The following is a 24,049-nucleotide window of genomic DNA, read 5'->3' as shown; positions in this document are numbered from 1 at the left end:
AGGAAGAGACCACAAAGATTATCCAGTTCCATCCATTATGCAGGAACATTTAATCAGTGGATGACCTGAATCAGGAGATATCCCCCTTCCACAATTTTAGGCCACTCCCTATGTCAAGCCCTTGTGTACAGTAGGAGGCTTGCTGTGGGACTGGGCGAAAAGGTTTAATAGAACCACGTGGCAGCCTCAACACACTTGGACACTAGAATAGCCTGGTAATATTCTCCAGATCTTTAACACTGTTTTATGCTATATTTGGAAAATGCCAAGTTGCTTGGTGGTCTCCTTCTCTGAGTTGAGGTCCCCCAAAAAATAACATTTTCAAGCTTGTAGTTTGACAAGAAGCAATTGCAGACCTGATACAGTATTTCTAATGTGAACCATAATACTTTCTAGAGATAATATTGATGTATGTACTGGATGTATTGCTACAATTTTGAGATTTAAAAAAGAGAAAATAATTACAAGTAGCTCGTCATTTGTAACTTACTACTTCTGAGTTCTGTGAAGTATTTAGTGTTCATTTACAAATAAGATAGACACAAACTTTACAAACTAAGAAATATCTTGGGTGCATTGGAACCATACTTATAGCTAAAGTACTACGCCCCCTTTACTTGTGACGAAATGTTACGGAACTCAGTGAATATATATCTAAAGAAATGCACCCAATCCCTTCTAATAATATCTACTTCAAGAGAGAGCAGTCTCCTGGAGGTGTTTATACAGGGCCAGATTGCTGGTAAAATGTCGACATGTGGTTAGAGAAAACATTAACTGTGAAACACTATGGTGCAAGTAGGCAGGTGCTTGGGAAAAAATAGATTGTTCTACCTGCTAAGGACCAAATAGACCCCCACCCCCTTTTCTAAAAAGGACATAAATCCCTAACCTTGGCCCAAGATGAGAGACATAACAACTTTAAGTAGAGGGAACCATTCAGTAATTTGCGCTTGGTTCATTTCCACAACATATAAGGATTTTTTTCCCCAAAAGCAAGCTTTGCTTGTATCTGAACTTCCAGCCCATATGTAGAAATACTTTGCTCTCAATGGCAAGCATCTGTCAGTCCCCATGTGTGGATGTTTCTTCCCATACCATTTAATGCAACATAAAGACTCTCTGATTTTTCACTGGATTTTGAGATAGTCCCAGAAGTGGAAATGGAAGAGCATGTCAGCCACATTTGCACAGCAGAGACATTGGAAGATGGGTTCTCTCCACAATTTCCTCCTTGCCATCCCATATAAGATAAGATTTTGTGGGTGACCATTGCTTGGAAGGAGTCTTGGGACAGAGAAAGAAAAGAATGCCTTTTGCAGAGTTGTAGAACTTGAGCATCACTTTACACACAGGGAAATTAATGCAATTGGGCCTGTGCTTAGTGTAATCCCGGGTGTTACTTTTCTTGGGGGTTGTAATATATATTGAACATTTCCAATTTGTGGGCCATTGTTTTGTTTTCCATATTTGTTGAAATTTTTGTTAGAATTAGCAGTCTTTCTTTGTAGCTTGAAGCAACTCTGTTGCAATGCCACCCTGGTGATTTATTTATCCCAACTTCTCTGAGTGCAGCTTCTACTTCACTTATTAAATTGGAGATTCATCTTCAAATGGCTCTCTCTTGAATGGATCTGCAATTCTTCCATCTCTTTTATACTAGTCTGTGTTTATTTTCCATCATCTTTTTGTTTCTAATTGGTCATGTAATGCACTGCACTGACTTTATTCCTGTTATTATTTATTTTTGCATCTTGTCTGTCCTTAACTGCTTGAAGAGTTTCATCTGCCATCCATTAAGCTTATCTATATTTTTGGCTGCTGACATTGTCTTTTGGATTCCATCCTGACAATGCCAGAGTTCTTCTGGTGCCCAGTTAATTAGGCATAATAGTACACACTTATTTTTCACATTATCTTTACGTTTTACAGGCTGGTTCTTCATGTTGTATTTTGGCATTATGGTTGCTCTTCTTTAGTTGTACTTTAATTTTTGATATTAGTAGTTCACAGTCTGTGCAACAATCAACTCCTGATCACATTTTTTACAGAGGGAATTGTGCTTTTCCATTTTCTGCTACCAATTGTGTAGTCTGTCTGCTTTCTACATTTGCCATCAAGTAATTTCCAAGTATATGATCAGTTTTTGGGTTGCTTGAAGAGAGTGTTTGCGATGAAGAAACAAAATTCAATCAGGTGATCTCCTGATATTAGGCCAAATTTTTTCTTCGATTCTGAACTCTTTCCTACTTTTGTACTTCATTTGCCTATGATTAACAAGAAGCTCTGTTTTTCCTTCTGGAGTTCAGCATGGAATCTTTCCATTTTTTCTTCCTCTGCCTGATGTCAAAACAGAGAGGCCACATAACCAGCAAGAAGGAGAGGGTTGATCTTCCTTCCTTCTTACTGGCCATGTGGACAACTCTATCTGATATCAGCAGAGGATATCAGAGACACCCATGATGACCAAGAACTCAGACTGAGCTCTGTTTCTGACTAGGAGTGGTAGATGAACAGGTGATGGTGGTGGTGTCCATCTGAATAGCAGGCCAAGCTCATGCGTGTTTCATGGACTCCTGTTTTATGCTTCATGGAATCCTGTTTCTTGTTCCTGTGGATTTTCATGCCAAGTTCTTGTAGCCTTGTATCTTGAGTTTTGTTCCAGTCTTGGTTCTTATTCCTGGGGATTTTGGATTATCAAGTCATTGTTCCTGAAAGCCCTGCAGTTTGGATTTCTTGTTCCAGTTAAAGATCCTGTTATTTGTTCCAGTTTTGTTCCTGCTCCTTGGATTAATTTTGATAAATTGTTTGAAGTTTATTCTTGTGTTTGATTTCCACGGACCCTTGCTTCAAGATTCTCCTGATGGATTAAAACCTTGTTTCGTTGACGTTGAACTTTGATTTGCTTCTGCTTACATACATTCTTCAATGAACAACTTGCTTTGCTCATAGTCTGGGACTTCAGTGTAGTTTGAGGTGTCTCTGTAGTCTAGGGGTGCAACAACTCTCGTAGCTTATTCTAGGCCAGGCATAGGGAAACTTTGGCCCTCCAGGTGTTTTGGAATTCAACTCTCACAATTCCTAACAGCCTGGAGGGCCAAAGTTTGCCCATGCCTGTTCTAGGCCTTGCAGCTCTTCTGATGTCAGGCAGGAATCAGCCAGGCTTTGAAGCTGAAAGGCTGTCCGATGCTAATCAAGTTGGCCAATTGCAACATTCACACCTGCCCCAAACAGAGAAGAATTCTTTCTCCCATCCTAGACATCCCACAGATATATAAACCCCACTTGCCTAGTTTCCAACAGACCTCACAACCTCTGAGGATGCCTGCCATAGATGTGGGCGAAACATCAGGGGAGAATGCTTCTGGAACATGTCCACACAGCCTGCAAAACTCACAGCAACCCAGCGATTCCTGCCATGAAATAGTTCTGGTTAGTTATTAGTTGCCACAACTACTGCACTTTATCACACTCCACTCTTATTAATTGAACTCTGTAATGAGATCCTTAATTGCCTCTTGTAGATTCTGCTGAATTTTATCTTACAGTTTGTATATTATGTTCAGACTCTAATGTTCTAATGTTTTGATGTTGATGTTTTATGTTGGTTTGTATGTTTATACTATTTTACCTGTTTTTCATTGGTTTAATTATGCTGTATTTTATTGTATGTTGAAACTGGGCTTGTCCCCATGTGAGCCGCCCCGAGTCCCCTCTAGGGAGATGGGAGTGGGATATAAAAAAAAAGTTATTATTATATTATTATTATGAAAACGAGCCCCGGTGGCGAAGTGCGTTAATGCACTGAACTGCTGAACTTGCAGACCGAAAGGTCCAAGGTTCAAATCCCGGGAGCAGAGTGAGCGCCCGCTGTTAGCTCCAGCTTCTGCCAACCTAGCAGTTCGAAAACATGCGAATGTGAGTAGATCAATAGGTACTGCTTCGGCGGGAAGGTAACGGCGCTCCATGCAGTCATGCCAGCCACATGACCTTGGCGGTATCTACAGACAACGCCGGCTCTTCGGCTTAGAAATGGAGATGAGCACCAACCCTCAGAGTCAGACATGACTGGACTTAATGTCAGGGGAAACCTTTACCTTATTATGAAAGCCTTCGACAACACATTGATTGCACACTGCCTCCAAAGCAGGCCTGGGCCAACTTGGGCCTTCCCTTCAGGTGTTTTGGACTTCAACTCCCACAATTCCTAACAGCCTGCTCCAAAGGAAAAACCCCTTTCCCTTCAGAAATAGACAAAAAAAAAAAAACCAAATCAACACTTACAATAACTGAAACGAGTATAGAGAAAGAGCAGTGGAGGCCAAACCGGACACGCTTTCGGCGCGTGGGCTGTCAGTCAGAGGCAGGCAGGCCGTCAAGCGCAGGCGCAGGCGCGCGCCTCAAAGAAAAAAGAAAAAAAAAAAAGAGTCAAGGGAGGCTTGTGCGCCTGCGTCAACAGGGGGAGGAAGGAAAAATAAAATAAAAGGAAGACTGGGATTGTGCGCGCGCTCTTCCCCTCCCCGCTTTTCTTCTTCTTCTTTTTTTTTTCTTCTTCTCCCCTTTGAAAACCCCGCCCTCCACAGCTTTGGTCCCGCCCCCTTTCGCCTCATGAATATGTAGCCCGAGGCGCGGCTGACTAATGGGCGATGAAGCTGTCACTCCGGCACCTACTTGTTGGGCGTCCGCGCCAGCAGAGGCGCATACAGAGAGGCGGCGAGAGCGGAGCGGCGGAGACGGAGAGCGCCTTTCCTCCTCCTCTTTCTGTGGCCGCTTCTGCTGCGTTTTGCCGGGAATCGCAGGCAGCAAGGGCTGGCAGGGGCTGCTCGATGCTCCCAGGAGGGGCCGGTCGATGGCTGGTGGAGCCGGATCCCTCCTCGTCCTCGTCGTCGCCTTCTTCTCCGGCGGCTGCTGCCTTCTCCTTGCCTGATCCCAGCGGAGGCGCGCGGGGCTCGGACGCGGAGCAGCAGGCATGCGGGCGCTTCTCCTTCTGGCGGCGCCCAGGCTGTGTTTGCTCCTAACTTTATGGGTGCAGGTAAAGGAAAGGAACTCTAACTCTGCCTTCCTCCGTTACTTGATTCATTTCCTTAGGCTGGAGAGAGCAAGGTTTCACCCACTTACGTTATTATGATGAATTATCCCGCTCTTATCTCCATTGAGGCGAGATATATATATATATCTCAAACTGCAATGGGTGAAACTTGAAAACAAGTGGGTCTTTGCAGATAGGTAGATATCAAACTGCAATGGGTGGAACTAAAACCAATGGAGATATAATATATATATATATATTGATATATATGACTCAAACTGCAATAGGTGAAACTTGAAAACAAATGGGTCTTTGCAGATATCAAACTGCAATGGGTGAAATGGGTCTTGCAAATATATAAACTGCAATGGATGAAACTCTAATGGGTCTTGGAAATATATATATACATCTACATCTATATATATACAGTAGAGTCTCACTTATCCAACACTCGCTTATCCAACGTTCTGGATTATCCAACGCTTTTTTGTAGTCAATGTTTTCAATATATCATGATATTTCGGTGCTAAATTCATAAATACAGTAATTACAACATAACATTACTGTGTATTGAACTGCTTTTTCTGTCAAATTTGTTGTAAAACATGATGTTTTGATGCTTAATTTGTAAAATCATAACCTAATTTGATGTTTAATAGGCTTTTCCTTAATCCCTCCTTATTATCCAACATATTCGCTTATCCAACATTCTGCCGGCCCGTTTATGTTGGATAAGTGAGACTCTACTGTATATATATATATATATATATATATATATATATATATATAAATTTATTTACTATATCCCGCTTTTCTCATCCCGAAGTGGATTCAGCGGCTTACAAATCAAATGTACATACAATATATTATTAGCATAGCACAATATAAGCATTAAATTACTATATTGTACTATATCATTATATGGTAATATTATTAGTAATATTAGTAATATTGTAATATTGATATATATATTAGTAATATATACATCAAACTGCAGTGGGTTAAACTTTAAACACAAATAAGTCTTTGCAGATACATATCAAACTGCAGTGGGTCAAACTAAAACTAATGGATCTTGCAAATATATTTTTATATATATTAAACTGCAATGGGTGAGAGTTTAAGGCAAATGGGTCTCTCTCGAAAGGGAAGGGAAGCCTTTGCAAAGATATGTTGTCGAAGGCTTTCATGGCCAGAATCACTAGGTTGCTGTGAGTTTTCCGGGCTGTATGGCCATGTTCCAGAAGCATTCTCTCCTGACGTTTCGCCTGCATCTGTGGCAGGCATCCTTTGAGGTTGTGAGGTCTGTTGGAAACTAGTCAAGTGGGGTTTATATATACAGTATGTGGAATGTCTATAATGGGAGAAAGAACTCTTGCCTGTTTGAGGCAGGTGTGAATGTTTCAGTTGGCCACCTTGATTAGCATTGAATGGCCTTGCAGCTTCAAAGCCTGGCTGTTTACTGCTTGGGGGAATCCTTTGTAGGGAGGTGTTAGCTGGCCCTGATTGTTTCATGTCTGAAATTCCTCTGTTTTCTGATTTTAGAGTTTTACTTTCAATATTGGTAGCCAGATTTTTGCAAAGATAGATTTTCTTTAGACAGTTAAAGGAGAGAGCAAGTCTTGTCCACTTTGCAAATACACTGCTTTTATTTAAAAATTAAATATAAAGAGTCTCTCTTGAAGGGAAGGAGGAGGAGTAAGCCTGGTCCACTTTGCAAACATAAATGTATATTTAAATAAAACGTTTAAGGGTCTCTCTTGAAGGGAGAAGCCTTGCCCACTTTGCAAAGATAATTTTTTTAAAAATTAAAAAATATATATTAAAAATTGATCCTTTGCCCACCTTGCAAAGATAAATGTATATATTTGAAAATTCAAACTTAATTAAGAGTCTTAACTAGTATGAAGGGGCGATTCGGAAGGGTTTGCTGCACGTTTGCCCATTTAGTTTGGAAGAACTTGGAAGGGTTTGATGCATATCTATGTATGTTTGTCTATGGTTTGGAAGAACTTGGCACTCCACGTTTGCAATGCATGAGGGTGGTTGTAATTTGGCTTCTTCTCTTGCTTGGAACTACGTTATATGGGCAGTGTAGACGCCCACAATCCAGAATTTCCATACAATGCATTATAATCTAGCACAGTTGCTCCAGCCTCATGTTTCCCGGACTTTTCTTTCTTTCTGCATGGCTCCCGGTCTTTGCTAGGAATAGGGCGCGCCTCTTAAAATACCGCCCTGGAGATGCATTTTTATTTGTATTGTTATATTATTAAGAAGCGTTGCTTCCAGTGGCAAACGGAGTCGCCTTTTTTGCAGGGTTCCTTTAAGGCAGCTTCCAAGCAGTTTAGCAAAAGGAATATTTCGCTCCTTTTCTCTTCCTCCCCCCTCCCCACAAAGCTTGATCCTCTTTTAAGAGCGCGCCTAGTTTCAATAGTTTTCACTGGAAGGCTGCTTGGTGGAGGGAACTCCATACTGCAATTTGGAAGCACTTTAATGGCAGTGGGGATCCAGGGATTTCTAGTTTTGCAAGGTTATTGGGCCTCTCTTGCCAAAGAGTACTTCACCAACCTATAGATCCCATAATTTCATAATCCTGGAGAGTTATGGAATCCTTTGTACTCTTAGACCTTATAAAACCACAACTTCCAAGGATTCCATAGGACTGAACTATTGCAGTTCAAGTGTTGCCAAACTGCATTAATTATACAGTGTAGACGCACTTGTAATTGGTGAGATTCATAGTTTGGTGATGCACAGAGAAGGCTAAAAACTTGCCAAACTACAACTCACAAAATCCCATAGCATTGAGCCATGGCAGTCAAAGCAGTGTGAGACTGCATATAGATGACATATGGTGTAGACGTACCTACATCCTTTGGACTGTTGGGGTTGGTAGTTTTGCAAGGTTCAGCCATCTCTACATCGCCAAACTACAACCTTAATTGGTGAGATTCATAGTTTGGTGACGCACAGAGAAGGCAAAAGACTCGCCAAACTACAACTCCCAGGAACCCATAGCATTGAGCCACGACAGTTAAAGCAGTGTGAGACTTCATATAGATGTAGATGGCATATAGTGTAGTTGCATCCTCCATCCTATGGACTCCTGGGATTCGCAGTTTTGCAAGGTCTTTAGTTCTCTCTACCAAGGGCAATGGTACTTTGCCAAACTACAAACTTAATTGGTGAGATTCGTAGTTTGGTGACACACAGAGAAGGCTAAAGTCTTTCCAAGCTACAACTTAAGGATCCCATAGCATTGAGCCATGACAGTTAAAACAGTGTGAGACTGCATATAGATGCAGATGGCATATAGTGTAGTTGCATCCTCCATCCTATGGACTCCTGGGATTTACAGTTTTGCAAGGTCTTTAGCCCTCTCTACCAAGGGCAATGGTACTTCGCCAAATTACAAACCTAATTGGTGAGATTCATAATTTGAGAAGGCTAAATACTTGCCATGCTACAACTCCCAGGATCCCATAGCATTGAGCCATGGCAGTTAAAGCAGTGTGAGACTGCATATAGTGTAGATGCACCCTCCCATCCTATGGATTCCTGGGATTTGCAGTTTTGCAAGGTTTTTAGCCCTCTCTACCCAAGAGCGATGAAGCCTCACCGAACTACAAACCCCATCATTCCATAGCATGGAGCCATGTCAATGGTTTCAAGTTGCGTTGCCTCTATATTGTCTATGAGTTCATAACCAGTGGAATGTATAGTTCAGTGAGGCTCCAGCACTTTCTAGTAGCGAAGTTACAAGTCCTATGATTCCACGGCCATTAAAGTGGTGCCAAAAATGCATTAATTCGACAATGTGTTGATGCACCCTAATATAGGCGTTACGTCTGAGTAATGGTGCCCAGGGCACATCTACAATGTAGAAGTAATGCAGTTTGGCGCCACTTAAACTGCCATGGCTTAGTGCTATGGAATCCTCTGTACTCTAAAGACCTTATAAAACTACAACTCCCAAGGATTCCTTAACACTGAACCATGGCAGTTCAAGTGTTGTCAAACTGCATGAATTACACAGTGTAGATCAGATATGGGCAAACTTTGGCCCTCCGGGTGTTTTGGACTTCAACTCCCACCATTCCTAATGGCCTCAGGCCATTAGGAATGGTGGGAGTTGAAGTCCAAAACACCCGGAGGGCCAAAGTTTGCCCATGCATGCGATAGATAGACTCTGAGGGCAATACATATACAGTATGTGTGTATGCATGAGTTATATATTGGACTTTTCCTTATTTTTAGGTCTCGCAGTCCACTGGTTATTTCGAGCTGCAGATTAACGCGGTGAGGAATGTCAACGGAGAATTGTTGAATGGGGAGTGTTGCGATGGTGGCGGCCCGGCCGAGGCCCCCCTTCTCCGTTCAGACTGCAACCGGGACGAATGCGATACTTACATCAAGGTCTGCTTGAAGGAATACCAGGCCAAAATCACGCCCACCGGGCAGTGCAGCTTCGGCGCTGGATCTACCCCTGTTCTTGGTGGAAATACTTTTTATCTCAACACCCGTACTGGTTTTCACGTGGGGAAGAGTTCCGACATGGGCAGGATTGTGATCCCATTCCAGTTTGCTTGGCCGGTAGGTACATTTCAATATTTCCCCTCAATGGACTTTTTTTTTTTTGTCCACCAATAACTTCTGTATGACTGTTATTGTAATTATTTTTCTCTCTTGGTCAACCTCTTTTACAAATATTGTATATTTTTGCAGTGTTTCTGCTTTTGGTGCAAAAATTAAGACTGTTTTTTGTTCTTTTCACTCTTGACTTGTGAGTATGGGACTCTGTATTTTCTCTTCCTCATAGGGTACATCTACACTGTAGAATTAATCCAGCTTGACACCACTTTAAGTGTTGCGGCTCAGTACTATGGGATCTTGAGATTGTAGTTTGGTGAGCATTGTCTCTGGCAGACAAGACCTTGTGAAACTACATCTTCCAGTATTCCAATGCTATGGAATCTTTTGATCTGTAGTTTGGTAAGCCTTGACTCTGGCAGACAAGGCTAAAGACCTTGTGAAACTACATCTCACAGGATTCCAGTGCTACGGAATCTTGGGATCTGTAGTGTAGTGAGCCTGATCTCTGGCAGAGAGGGCTACAACTCCCAGGATTCCATAGCATTCAGCCATGGCAGTTCAAGTTGTGCCAAGCTGCATTAATTCCATAGTATAGATGAGTCCAAGCAAGGAGAGCAACCTGAAAATCTCTGATTTCATTCTGGATTCAGAAGAGAGGTTTTTCATGGAACCGGGAAAAGTCCCAAAGTGGAGTTTTGTGGCATATGATGGTCCAGTTTAATCTGCAGTGTGTCCACACTGTAGCCTTATTGCAGCTTGACACCCCTTTGACCGCCACGGGAGTTGTAGTTTGGTGAGGCAAATCAGCCAATCCCAGGAATCCATAGAATGGAGAGAACATCTATACTGTAGAATTAATACAGTTTGAACTGGGTTGCTGTGAATTTTTCCGGGCTGCATGGTCATGTTCCAGAAGCATTCTTTCCTGACATTTTGCCTGCATCTATTGGAGGCACCCTCAGAGATTGTGACATCTGTTGGAAACTAGTCAAGTGGAGTTTATATGTCTGTGGAATGTCCAGGGTGGAAGAAAGAACTCTTGTCTGTTTGAGGTGTGAATATTGCAGTTGGCCACCTTGATTAGCATTGAATAGTGTTGCTGCATCCTGCCTGGGGGAATTCTTTGTTTGGAGGTGTTAGTTGGCCCCGATTGATTCATATCTGGAATTCCTCTGTTTTCTGTGTGGATGTTCTTAATTTACAGTTTGATTCCAGCTTAACTGCCATGGCTCAATGTTATAGAATCCTGAGCCAAAGACTTGTGTAAAACTACACCTTCCATGATTCTAGAGCAGTGAGCCATTGGAGTTAAAAGAACGGTACTGAACTGCATTAACTGTACAGTGCAGATGCACCCTGAAGTGAGGCGGATTCCTCACTAAAGAGAGAGAAAGGAAGGAACTCGTTTGCGTGACAGGTCTTGTCTCATTGCAAGAGATCCAGGTGTGAGCGGCCAAACCCCTTTGCAAAGGAAAGGAAGGAGGGGGAAAAAAATCCAAATTAATCTGTTCTTTTCTGTGTCGTTGTGACTTGCAGGCGGTTGAACCCACCTTAGCGTGGGAGGGAAAACGTAGGAAATGTATCGCTCTCCAGCAGAGGGCGCGGGCGGCCAATTAGCTTGGCATATATATATATAAATATATTATATTTATGTATTTTGGAAAAAAAACAAACCTATAAATTTGGAGCGTGGAAAGAAAGGGAGGGCGTGGATGTTGGAAGGAAGGGAGTGAGGAAGGCGTCGGCGCGCTTTGCAGCCGCCTGCCGCCACCTCCGGCTCTGTTTAATGCGAGCAAGCAAGCCAGCAAGCAAGCAGCTGCCGCTTGCTTGCATTTTGGAGTGCTTTGCTTTTTTTTTTGTGCAGCCCCGGGCGGGCTGGTTGGCGAAGGGCGCGAGGGCGAGGCGCGTGCTACTGCTCGCGAAGGGCGCGAGCCACGGCGGGGAGGGAGGGGGGAGGAGAAGGAGCGAGGGGGCGTGGCCGGCGGGAGCCAATAAGAACGCGTTGCCTCTGCCTCTTCTCCATTCATTCCCTCAGGTCAAGGAGTGCCTGTTTTAGTGAGTTGAGCTTGCTCTTCTGAGGTAAAAAAGCTGAGGAAAACGAAAAGGCGAAAACCTAAGGAAAACAAGTTTGTGTGTATATATACAACAAGCCTGGGCCAACTTGGGCCTTCCCTCCAGGTGTTTTGGACTTCAACTCCCGCCATTCCTAACCGCCTCAGGCCCCTTCCTTAAGCGGCTGAGGGGGAAAAGGAAGGGGCCTGAGGCGGTTAGGAATGGCGGGAGTTGAAGTCCAAAACACCTGGAGGGAAGGCCCAAGTTTGATATGATAATGTACTGTATATGTGTGTGCATGTACATACTTGTTTTTCCTCAATAATCGGGTATTCTTATTGCCTTGCCTCAGAAATCCATATGAAATCCATGGCGTCATATGTGTATAAAACCTGTTGACATGGAAATCCTATGGATATCCCCATTTTGGCTGTTGGCAAGGCAACCTCATGGATTTCATGAGGTGCCTGTGTGTGCATCACCTATTGACATGGGGGCCCTATGAATTCCATAGAGATAGGTGTATACATCTATGTATATATGCATATTCCATAGGAATATATGTTTGTGTGTGTGTGTGTGTGTGTGTGTGTGTATATATATATATATATATAGAACCTCCGGTGGCTCAGTGTGTTAAAGCACTGAGCTGCTGAACTTGCAGACCGAAAGGTCCCAGGTTCAAACCCGAGGAGCGGAGTGAGTGCCCGCTGTTAGCTCCAGCTTCTGCTAACCTAGCAGTTCGAAAACATGCCAATGTGAGTAGATCAATAGGTACCGCTCCGGCGGGAAGGTAACAGCGTTCCATGCAGTCATGCCGGCCGCATGACCTTGGAGGTGTCTACGGATAACGCCGGTTCTTCGGCTTAGAAATGGAGATGAGCACCAACCCCCAGAGTCGGACACGACTGGACTTAAGGTCAGGGGAAACCTTTACTTATATATATATATGTGTGTGTGTGTGTGTGTGTGTGTGTGTGTGTGGAGCCTCCAGTGGTGCAGCAAATTAAATAGCTGAGCTGTTGAACTTGCCGACCGAATCTGGGGAGCGGGTTGAGCTCCTGCTGTTAGCCCCAGCTTCTGCCAACCTAGCAGTTCAAAAAAATGCAAAGTGAGTAGATCAATAGGTCCCGTTCCGGTGGGAAGGTAATGGTGCTCCACGCTGTCATGCCGGCCACATGATCTTGGAGCCAGCTCTGCCAGCTCTTCTGCTTAAAAATGGAGATCAGCACCTACCCCTAGACTTAATGTCAAGGAGAAACCTTAACGTTTTGTGTGTGTGTGTGTGTATGTGTGTGTGTGTGTGTGTGTATATATATATATATATATATATATATATATAACCTGTTGACACAGCAACCCTGTTTTATATTATATTTTGTATTACATATGGTGACCCCATGAATTTTTAATAAATTGTGTGTGTGGAAACGGCTTTTACATTTCCCCTTTACGAATGTTGTTTAAATGTGTTTTATAGGATGGTTATTATTGCTTTTATAACTATTTGTTTTATACTATTTAAATTGTATTTTATGTATATTGTATTACTTATTACTGTGCAAGGCATTGAATATTTGCCTTTTTATATCTGTGAGCCGCCCTGAGTCCACACATGGAAATGGATCAGGATATAAGATGTGGTAGACGCTCCTTCTTTGGAGGCTTTTAAGCAGAAACTGGATTGACATCTGTCAGGGGTGCTTTGAATGTGATTTTCTTACTTCTTGGCAGGGGGTTGGACTGGATGACCTGCGAGGTCTCTTCCAACTCTGATTCTATGCTAAATAAAGTTTTTGTTGTTGTTGTGGGTGAGTGTGGGTATATGACATGGGGCTGCCATGAGTTTCATATGTGTGTGGCACCTGTTGACATGGGAACCCCATGATTTCATAGGGACTTGGTGTGTATCTTTTGACATGATGACTCCTTGACTTAAAATCCTCTCCACTTCTCTGATGTGGGTACTAAATTGATACCTTCGTAGTACTTGTTCCTGTCATACCTGGGCCTTTCCTTGCAATGGGGAGAAGGAAGAAGGAAATCCAACAGATTAAATTTCAAGTAACTCTTTAGGTTTATTTCCCAGAAAATTATGTTCATGTGGCACAATAGTTGTGGTGGTCCTTAATCCTAACCTTGATAAAATCAGGCCATACTATTATATGATTTAATGCTATCAACAACAGTTATTACCCCAAGAATGGGATCTTGGAACAAGAACTGTCCAAGTGCACCCAGTGGTTTTCCATTGCTGTGTTGGAATTTGAGCCCTGGACTCCTAGTCCAACCTTACTATTTCACCATGCTGGCTACTTCCCTTCTTCTCCCCAAAAACTAAACTCCGGTTCATTTATATTAAGATTGGATAGCTGTGACCCTGCAGTACATGCTTTGTTGTTGTGTGTCTTCAAGTAATTTCTCACCTACAACCACACTGAGGTAGAGTTGCCAGGTGTCCCTTATTTGAGGGCTGATAAGTTTGTTGCTTAAAGAAATGGCAGGTGTGCCTTATTGTAAAGGATGAGCTGGCTGAATCCAATTGAGAGTTGTCAAGTATTCCCTTTTGCATGGAAATAATCACTGTCCGTTTGGTATTTTTGTAGAGATAAAATTTTGTTAATAGCTACTTCCAGACTTTCATCCATTACCCGCTATGTCATGAATTTTTACTGTCCCTTGTTGCTAATTTGAAAAGTTGGAAGCAGTAATTGAAGCTTTTCCTGTCAAGGGGGTTTTGGTGCTGTTCTGTTCTCCGGGCATACTAGACAGGGAAGGATAGTCCATTTTGCCAGTGGGTGGGGGAATTAAAGGGGGAAAGGCATTTATCCTGTTTTTGCTGGTTATTCCCCCCCCCCCCCCACACACACACACAGTTCCCATTTCATAAATGAGGCTTGTTTCCATGACGGCGACATGGGTGAAGAGAATACCAGGAAAATGGGAAAATGGTTTTATTCTTTCAACCCCCTCTGTAGAATGGACTGTCCTTTCGGCACGGGCAACCTTCGGCCCTCCGGGTGTTCTGGACTTTAACTAACACAATATGTAGGCTGTTAGGAATTGTGGGAGTTGAAGTCCAAAATACCTAGAGAGCCAAAGTTTGCCCATGTCTGCTGTCCTTCTCTGTTGAAGCCCGCTTTTGGCCTCCACCCAGATAATAAGAGTACTGGGTTTCCTTGTCAAGTTTTATTTCAATGAGTTTTGCTGTCACTTACTTCTGAAGCTAAGAGAGTGTGACTTGCCCAGTGGGTTTTCCAGATGAGTAGAAATTTGAACGCTAGAGGTTTAAGCCAAAGCACTTCACTGATTCTAGTGCCTCCTTGTTGTGTGAGTTCAGGTCTTTTTCAGTTTATGATGACCCTACAACTCTGGAATTCTTTGCCACAAGGATTGAAAAGGAGTTTTAAAGAAGGGAAGGGCCATCAGTTATATGTTGTCTGGTTGGTTAGACAGCACATCCCTTAGGCCTCTGAATATCAGTTCTTGGGTGCACCAGGTAGAGGGAGAGTACATTACAATTGATTGCTGTTGCTTTTTTTCTTTACTTTGATATGTACAATATGATATGTCAGTTGCTGCATTGCTAGAAATTGGAAGATTGAAAGAAAATTTCAGAGGTGGCAGGATTCTTATGAGAACAACATCATTTACACCATTGGTTTACCTCTTACATGTTTGGACTGTGTATCCTGTAATTCCTCACCATTGGCCATTCTGGCCAGTTGGTTATTTGATGGTGGATAACTTTGGCCCTCTAGGTATTTCTTTATCCTGCAACGCCCATCTGCTCTACCTAGTTTAGTCAATGGGAAGAAATAGCATGAATTGTAATCTGAAACATCTGGAGGGCCAATACTTTTGAACTCGTAATTTAATTAATGCTAAGACTTATTCCCAAGGGCATGATGAAGTAGTAGTGTAGGAGTGATGCCTCTAAGTATGTGTAAAGTGAATTAATGAATACAAAGTGATAACAAAGAGCCTCCTTGTTTGCAGAGCAGGCTGTAAAGGAAGTAGCTTGAGAATTTGAATAAATGTCCACATCTCTTCTGTCAGAAGTAATGGCAGACTGCTTCTTAGTACCCAGGTGTGTGATACAAACATGTTTTGGTTCCCTGTGTGGAAGGCTTTGTGTTGAAAGAAAATATTATCTTAATTTACAACTGACTTAACTGCCTTCATCCAGGAAGGTCTTTTGTATCATTAATCATCATAGCTTTTTCTACAGGGCTGGGGATCGAATTAGTGTGGTTAGTCAATAAATGTGAAAATATTTAAAATCCTTTAAAAGAAACAACCTAATCTAAATGCATTTGGAAACCCACCAAGGCTTGTTGACCATGTGCAGCATATTGTGCTTGAAAAGCACACTTATTACACAGCAGATGTATGGTTTTTAACATTTTCAATCAGCTGGGGCACACATGTGTCATTAAAAGAGATCTGCAAAGCTTTGGTAGTCACACAGTTCACTATCTGGCTTTTTGTCAAGGTACAAATTGTCCAGTTCCTCAGTTTGTCCGTGTAATAGAATACAGTAAATAAAAGGCATATGTGCTGTTTAAGAAGTGAATGGAAGTGAAATATACTAAAATGTTCTTCAATAAGAGTGGGCTAAAATGCTGTTTGTTTTAGAGAAGGGGAGTCCATAAACTAAAGACATGGCTATGTGCTCAAGCGTTCAATGAATGAACTTTCGAGCTTGGCACGGTCGGTTTTTAAGACTCTGGATTAACAAGGTCTAGTGAATGGTAATGTTTATTATTGTATATTGGTTTTTATGATGTTTTAAATGTTTTTAGTTTTTAATGCCTATTGTATTGTTGATGTGATGGCACTGTGTTGCCAACTTGTAAGCCGCCCTGAGTCCCCTAGGGGAGAAGGACGGGGTAGAAACACCAGAAATAAATAAATAAATAAAACAGTTTCTCTTCAGTTGCTTGTTTCAGTAGGGGAAAGTGTGCTTCTGCAACCTGGGTGCCAAAGACAGATATATAGCTTCGATATCCGTGAATGTGTTCAAGGATGAATTTTTCATGCATCCTGTTTTAAACAGCTGTACTTTATTACCAGTAGAACTTGTATTGGGTTTCTGGGATGATTGTGAGGTGGGAGTTAAATTCTAACGTATAGTGGAAGAAGCATGAGGGCAGATTGCACAGGAGAATAAATTATGTACTAAGGTTAGAAGTTTAAACTAAGGGTTCTATTTTCAATAGTTTGGGTACTGATAAGTATAAATTATACTACATTCTATATAAAGGCGGGTGCCTTTACATAGAGGGAATCCTCTTGACATACACTCCGTAGAGTTGCTTAAAGTAATGCCATCAACATCAAACCTGCTACTCAGATTGTTCCTAGGGTATAGTGAGGATTAATACCATGATCTGATCTTTAAGCTCACATTGTTTTAGCATGCATGTGGTTAGTTTCCTACTCAAAGCAGAAAATGTTTAATTCTGTTACAAAGCAATTCAAGATTTTTTCATGTGTGACAGGAAACACTGTGCCAAATTTGTTGAGAGACTTGGAAATCTTTCCTTGCTGCTGCAGAAGTATTTCTTTGTTCTAATTTAGAAAAGAGTAGAATGATATTCAGAGGAATGACATTGTGTGAGTGTGGTGAATTCTTGTTAAATTGGCTGCTATCTGTCACTAGGGAGACCAGAATCTTCATCCTATGCTAATATGAAACTTTGAAGTTAAAACGTTGTACTCTGATTCATAGTCCGTATTTTGCTCAAAGATAGGGCCATTTCTGCTGGGGTTTTTAAAAAAGCAACTGCAGCCAGCAAGCCTTGTTCTTTTTAAATTCAGTTAGTAGATTCCCGCCGTGCTGTAAGAACCATGGCTTAGAGTTTCCGAGATCTCCTTTTTGCATACTTTAGGTCCACATATCTTTCTTTTTAAAAGCAATACTTTTCAATGGTATGTGGTAACAGGTACAAACAAATGAACTGTTCTCATAGCAGTGCTAGTCTTAAGCAGTGCTAGTCTTTGGACCATCACCGGTCTGCAAACCATCAGCTGTCAATCTTGTGTCAAGTTTCCAGGAAGCTGTGGTAATATAATAATGAAATACAAATATGTAACCAGTTCCTGGCACATAAGGAAAAATTGCTGGTCAACCACAGCAGGTACCTTGGAAAGAACTTTTTACAATATGGCTTTCCAAGGTACATGATGTTGAGTAACTGTTTCATCAAACTGTTGAGAAATTTCTCAGTCAGTTAGAAATGATCAATAGGCTGTTTATTGCTGGGCATTGTTTTATGTACAGTTGTGGAGGAGTGCTTGCGTGATTCTATAGTACAACTAAAGTCAACATACGGTGCCACTGAAAGAGTCTCCCTAGTATTTCATGTGAATGGAGTGATTTGAAATATCCCAAAAACTTTTTAATTTATCAGAGGTATTTCATGGCAGATGAATAGATGCAAAAGGGATATGTATCCTTATGATAGAGCAACTAATCCTGTGATGACATAGTTATTTTTGTTTACTACAATTTCACTGATTATGAAACTGTAGTAAATATAGGCTACAGTCTTGCATGGCTCAGTGTAGTAGTTCCACATATGAAACTATGCTTTGCAGAACCATTTACCCCACCCTTAAGTCATTCTGTAACTGGAGGAGATCAGGGGAATCAGAGAAGCCCCTGGCTCACTGGATGATATAATTATTCTCCATCTGGCTACATAGCCAAACACTTTTGTAACTCCTGCACAGGCACAGAATGCCTACATCTGTGTGCTACAACAGCTCTACAGTAAGTTTGATGTGGACATTAATTGCTGTGTAAGAATGAAGGGAATATCAGCCTCCATGGCAACTGGTTTGTTTTTGATAAGGTTCATGTTGACCTGTATATGTCATTAATAGCAGACCAGCCAGTAGTTTCCTTTATCAGATTGAGATACTAGTGACTTCAGTCAGCTAGATAGTCCCAAATGTGATATTCACTTCAATTTGCATTGATTTGGGTCTTTAGGCAGTGTGATACATTTTGTTTTTCTTCAATCTCTGAAAAAAGGACAACTTACCATCAGTTCTATATGTTCAATGTCTGCCAAATGGCTGTTTTTCCTCCACATAACTAAATTTTAAATGGAAAATCTTTATACAGATGTTGAGATTTATGTGAAATATTTTTATACTAGTTTTCAACAAAGTTCTCAAAGTTGTTTACACAGCAAAAAGGTGACTTTACAGTTTTCAACACAAATCTTGCAAATAGGCCTGCATGCCTCTGTAGTTCCTGGCTGGCTTAGACAGCTATTTGTACCTTTGTTTCTGTCTTCCCAGAACCAAGTTTCAGAAGAGATCAGATAGGGGTCTTTTCTTGCCATATATCTTTCAGCAAACTTATTTGATGGTTTTATAGAGTTGTCCTCTTCCCAAAACAATACCAGTGCAATTCTAACTGCTCTTCCATCAGCTCTTCCCAGATGCACCAGCCCCTCAGATCTAGGGGCAGAACATACAGCCTTGCCCAGGACAGAATTACCTGGAGGTTCTTAGTTTTGTCCCAATCTTCTGTGAACTTTCCATATATTCCAGAGACTTTAGGTACTAGGTGCTTGCATTGCTTTTGTATCAGTCTCATTGGAATAAAACAAGCATGATTTCTTCCCCACCCCATTACTCTGTCTTACAAAAAGGGCTTGCAAGTAGAAAAAAATTCACCTTCTCTTCTGCTTTGAAATAGGTATGTGTCCTTTGTCTCTTTCCAGACATTTGCATGTTAGAGCAAGTTTTATGTTCCTGCAGTGTTGTCTGGTTCAGTTCTCTTGCAAAATAAGGGAGGACCATCATTTTGTAAAGCATGGAATCATCTGGACTAGCATTTTAGGTTTGTGCCTCAATTTCTGAATATTCACATACCTTACATACTTATGTGTACATCCATAAACTAGGGGGTCTGATTACTTAAGTCACTGGTTCTCAACCTGTGGGTCCCTAGGTGTTTTGGCCTACAATTCCCAGAAATACCAGCCAATTTACCAGCTGTTAGGATTTTTGGGAGTTGAAGGCCAAAACATTTTGGGGACCCACAGGTTGACTTAAGTAGATACAAGAAAACCTGTGTTGACTTATCTGCAGGCCATATCAAAGTCCACAATTTTTACCCCAAAACCAGCCTTCAAGCTATACGTGAGGTCAACTTTTACATGAGTATATACAGTACTTGATCCCATGGTAGATTGGCAATGTGTGGCCATCACAGTAACGTGTGTCAGATGGTCTCACAAATACCTACGCCCTGGTAGTACAGTGGTATTGTAAAACTTTATTTCTAAATCATGCTGTTCAGTATTTCTGATCTTATCTCATTTTAAGGACATTTTGGTTCAGAACATCCCTTAATTAGTGTATAGAATAACTGTTGCAATATACTATCCCTTCAGCATGTTTGGAACCTATTCTTTGTTCTGATGCTAAAACTATCACAGTTAATCTGAAGAATGTACGTACTCTATAAATATAGCACAGCTAGTAAATAACAACTTTCTCATCTGTTGAAAGTAGACTGCCTAGGAAAAGTTTTTGTAAACTGGCTTGCCCTCTCCATTTTGGTTGTCAATATATTGCAAATCATTAACAGGTACCAGTCAACAGGTGGCTAATCAAACTCATGATGAGTAATGTAAATTTGTGGAAACATTTTTGCAGTACCTAAGGTTGTAATTCTATGCAAACTTATTTGAAGGAAGTGCCAAGTAGACTTGTCTCAGAATGAATATATAGAACCAAGCTAACGTATTAACCAAGTTAATACATATTAACTGCTTTTAAAATTTGTAGTATTGTTCTTCGTTAAGAATGTATCTGATAAGTGTTATTTGCAGGATTAATCTATAAAAATTAATTGGAAATAAATACAATTTTGTTTGTTCTAAATTGTGCTAAATTGAATGTTGGAGCACTTCATTTTGTTAATATTTTAATTTAATAAAATTTTGCTTTAAACCGGAAATAATTGAATGTAAATATCTAGTTTGTTTCCAATGCTGTGCTCTAGTTATACTTAATTAGGACATGCGGTATTGTATTCCCATTAAAATCAAAAGGAAAATTATACAGTGCAATAGCTGCTTATTTGTATGTTACAGTTACTTCATTGGGGCTTATTCTTAGGTAAGTGGGTACTAGATTTTATCCTTAGTTGTTGCTTCTGCAGATATCTTAAACTGGAAAGATTTAGAAAGGGAGACTAGGTTCTAGTCCATTTAAAATTAAATTACACAATATCATTTTTAATTGCCTTATGACTATTTCAAGTACTATGTTATTGGTGTTATTGGTGTTAACTGCTATCAAATCAGAGCAATTGCTTCCTTGATTGAGTCTCTCCAGCTTGAATGTGGTCATTTTATTTCCTATTTCCATCTATCTTATTGTCTTTTCAAATGAGTCGCGATATCTCGTGGTCAAAGTATGACAGTTTCAGTTATCCTGACTTCTGGGGAAGAGTTTAGGCACTATGGGCTATCTACAGTGTAATTGAAATTCTTGACTTGCAAATTGTGATTGTGGAATCCTAAAAAATCTATATATTTCTCTGTGAACATACCGTCTTTTTTGTGCTGTCATAAATTTTTTAAAAGAACCTTAGCTCTGGCAACATCCCTGTCTCCCTTGGAATTAAAATGTTTTAACAAGGGAACTGTTCTGCAAATGTCATGTGAAAAAGTCTAGGCATGGTCTTTTCATTAATTGTTCACCTGTGTTTCTTACCCTAAACTTTGACACAGAATTGTATCAGTCAAAAAACTGCAGCTTCTAACTAGTAGATTAAGACATTATAGAATCACCCTGAACAAACATTTGGTGTTTTGATGACAAAACTGGCTCTTTAATACTAGACAGTAACTTAGTTGATCTAAAATAGCTGCATTAGTGATTGACAGCAGCTTGATTTCAAGCGAGGCCCATATGTAAATAAATAGATTAAAACCTGAAAGCTAGATAGGTGCACATGGCTACTCTATGGTCTGCAGTTTCCTGAAAGATACTGTGTTGTGTGACCTTCGCTTGCTGTGAATTTTATTTTTAATTTTCTAGAGGCATTTGCTTTCAGTATGTAAGAAACACTTCAAAGTTTGTTCTCAAGAGTTTACAAATTACACTATGGTAGCATTTTATAGCACAGGTTCTTTACCTTAAGGGCATACTAGAATCAGTCTTGCTTTTATCTGTCAGAACATTCTGATTAAGGAGAGGAGACTAAAGAATTAGGTCTGCTTCTCAACTGTAGTCCTATTGACTTCCACTGATCTGCTGAATTGGACTTCCAAACATTTCCTTCTGTTAGTCACAAGAGGAATTTTTAGTGTCACAACCAGGCTGATGTAGAGAGTCGGGTTATTTTGGATCAAGAGGTTGGTGTATTTGCCCTTTTCTGATTGCTTTGATCCATAGTAGTTGTCTACCTGGGCACAGCAGAGGTCTACAATGGATGGATATGTGTGTGAGTGGGAGAGAGATTTATGATAAAAATGGTACTGAAGACAACTAGCAAGAACACCAAAAATACAGTTAAACATCTTTTAAAATTAAAAAAGAACATCTTCAGCATCTTAAATAATAGCTATTTGAAAAAAAAAATGCCTGCATAGAAAAGATCATCTGAGGGGACATCAGAAAGTTGACTTTCATAATTCAATTTTCAACCTGCTTCCACTAATTCTGGTTCATTTCATTTTTCAATACCCTTGTTGAATGAGAGATTTCAGTTTTGCTTTTCTGATTAAGAACAAGTAGAGAGTTGCATAGGGGTGACTGAAAGCTTAGGTACTTGATTGGCACTTTGGTCCGTTGTACTTCAAAGTCTGTTTTTATAAGGGCCAAAGATACTTCATTTGTTTCTTCAAGTTTACACATTTTTCACAGATCATCCACGTAATAGGACATATTGTCTGACTCAGTTTGACAAACCACTGATAGTACAAGAAGGATGAGGAACCGGGGAGGGGGGGGCACAAAGTCAGAAGTGCCTAACAGACAAGTGATAAGTTTTAACAAAGAAATATGATTCAAACCAGCCAGCCCATATGATTCCAAAGTGAAATGGAGTCAACAGTGTACAAGCTGTCACACAGTTTGATCTGAGGAATGGAATTGGGGCAGGGGTGAATCATCTCCAGTGTGTTGAATAATATGAGAAGGCTGCATTTTGTATGCTATTAGAAACAAATTTTGGTTGTGTTCTATACAGCAGTTTTATCTATTGTCCTGTCTTAGAATTGGATTTGCTCTCTTTTACAGCTATTACAGGTAGTTAATTCTTGTTTCATAACATTTTTTTCTTATGAGTAATCAAGGGATAGTATTTCTTTTGAAGGTCTCTTTCTACATTCATGATGTTATACTTAATAGAAAGGGAGTCAAATGCAGAATATTTAAATAACATTGTTGAATTGCCCATTCAACCATATCTCCTTCCCATAACTGGAAAGGCTATATAGACATCATTACTTCTTCTGGGGTATTGCAAAATTCTGTAGTCTGATTTTTCACTGAGAATCGTAGAGTTGGAAGAGTACAAAGGCCATCCAGTCCAAGCTCCTGTCGTGTAGCTATGCACAATCAAATCATGCATAACAGTTGACCATATAGCTTCTGTTTAATCAGTCAACCAATTAGAAATCTACCTTACACATAGCATCTGTTACATATTTTACTAACTTGTTTGCAACAATATCATGGATCTTGTCAGAGGCCTTACTGAAAACAAGATATGTTACATTCACAGAATTTCCTATACTGACCAAGGCTGTAACTCTATTAAAAAGCAAAAATATTATTCTGACATGACTTGTTTTTGATAAATCCACTTTAGTGATCATGTCATTCCTTTCTTAAAGACTGTACTCTAGAATCTTTTCTGATATTACTGTCAGGCTCACTGGGCCTTAGGTCCTCTTTTTCTCCCTTTTTGAAGGTGGGGACATCATTTGCCTTCCTCTAGTGCGTTGGGAGCTTTCCTGTTATCCAGGAATTTCCAAGGATCATTTCCAGTGCTTTAAAATTACCTTTGCCAGTTATTTTATTACCCTTGGATGTCATTCCAACTCCATTAACCAGGTCATTGATGTTGTTTAGGATCCAATCAAAAACATCTGGTCCCCTGGTTGTCTCCTCCACCTTTTGGACAATAAAACTGTCTGCAAGGTTAGTCAGGAATTTGTTGGACCTTATATTCATTCTTGGCAGAGTTTGACTTCCAGTAAACACCAGGATAACCAAAATCTCCCATTGCTGCTCCGTCTTTCTTTTCAGAATATATGGCCATCTGTTTCAGGAAGGCTACATCTGAGTCCTCAGTCCAGTTTGGTGGTCTAGGGTCTTGTGATTTTGTCA

General features: G+C 40.7%; 1 protein-coding gene across 3 annotated transcripts in view; it reads left to right on the top strand.

Moving 5' to 3' along the window:
- The first annotated feature begins 4,893 nt into the window (after positions 1-4,893).
- Positions 4,894-24,049, top strand: part of jag2 (jagged canonical Notch ligand 2) — a 108,535-nt gene continuing 89,379 nt past the window's right edge. For 2 of the 3 annotated variants that reach the window (XM_016998117.2, XM_003214277.4), the window contains exons 1-2: positions 4,894-5,032; positions 9,290-9,625. In XM_016998117.2, the coding sequence (XP_016853606.1) occupies positions 4,970-5,032; positions 9,290-9,625 (399 nt within the window). In that variant the 5' untranslated portion in view covers positions 4,894-4,969. Of the gene's footprint in view, positions 5,033-9,289; positions 9,626-11,685; positions 11,705-24,049 lie in introns of those variants that run through there. The other variant, XM_062968562.1, reaches the window with a different exon arrangement.

Source organism: Anolis carolinensis, chromosome 1, assembly GCF_035594765.1.
Source record: "Anolis carolinensis isolate JA03-04 chromosome 1, rAnoCar3.1.pri, whole genome shotgun sequence".
NCBI lineage: Eukaryota > Metazoa > Chordata > Lepidosauria > Squamata > Dactyloidae > Anolis > Anolis carolinensis.
This window is presented reverse-complemented; position numbering and strand designations above follow the sequence as displayed.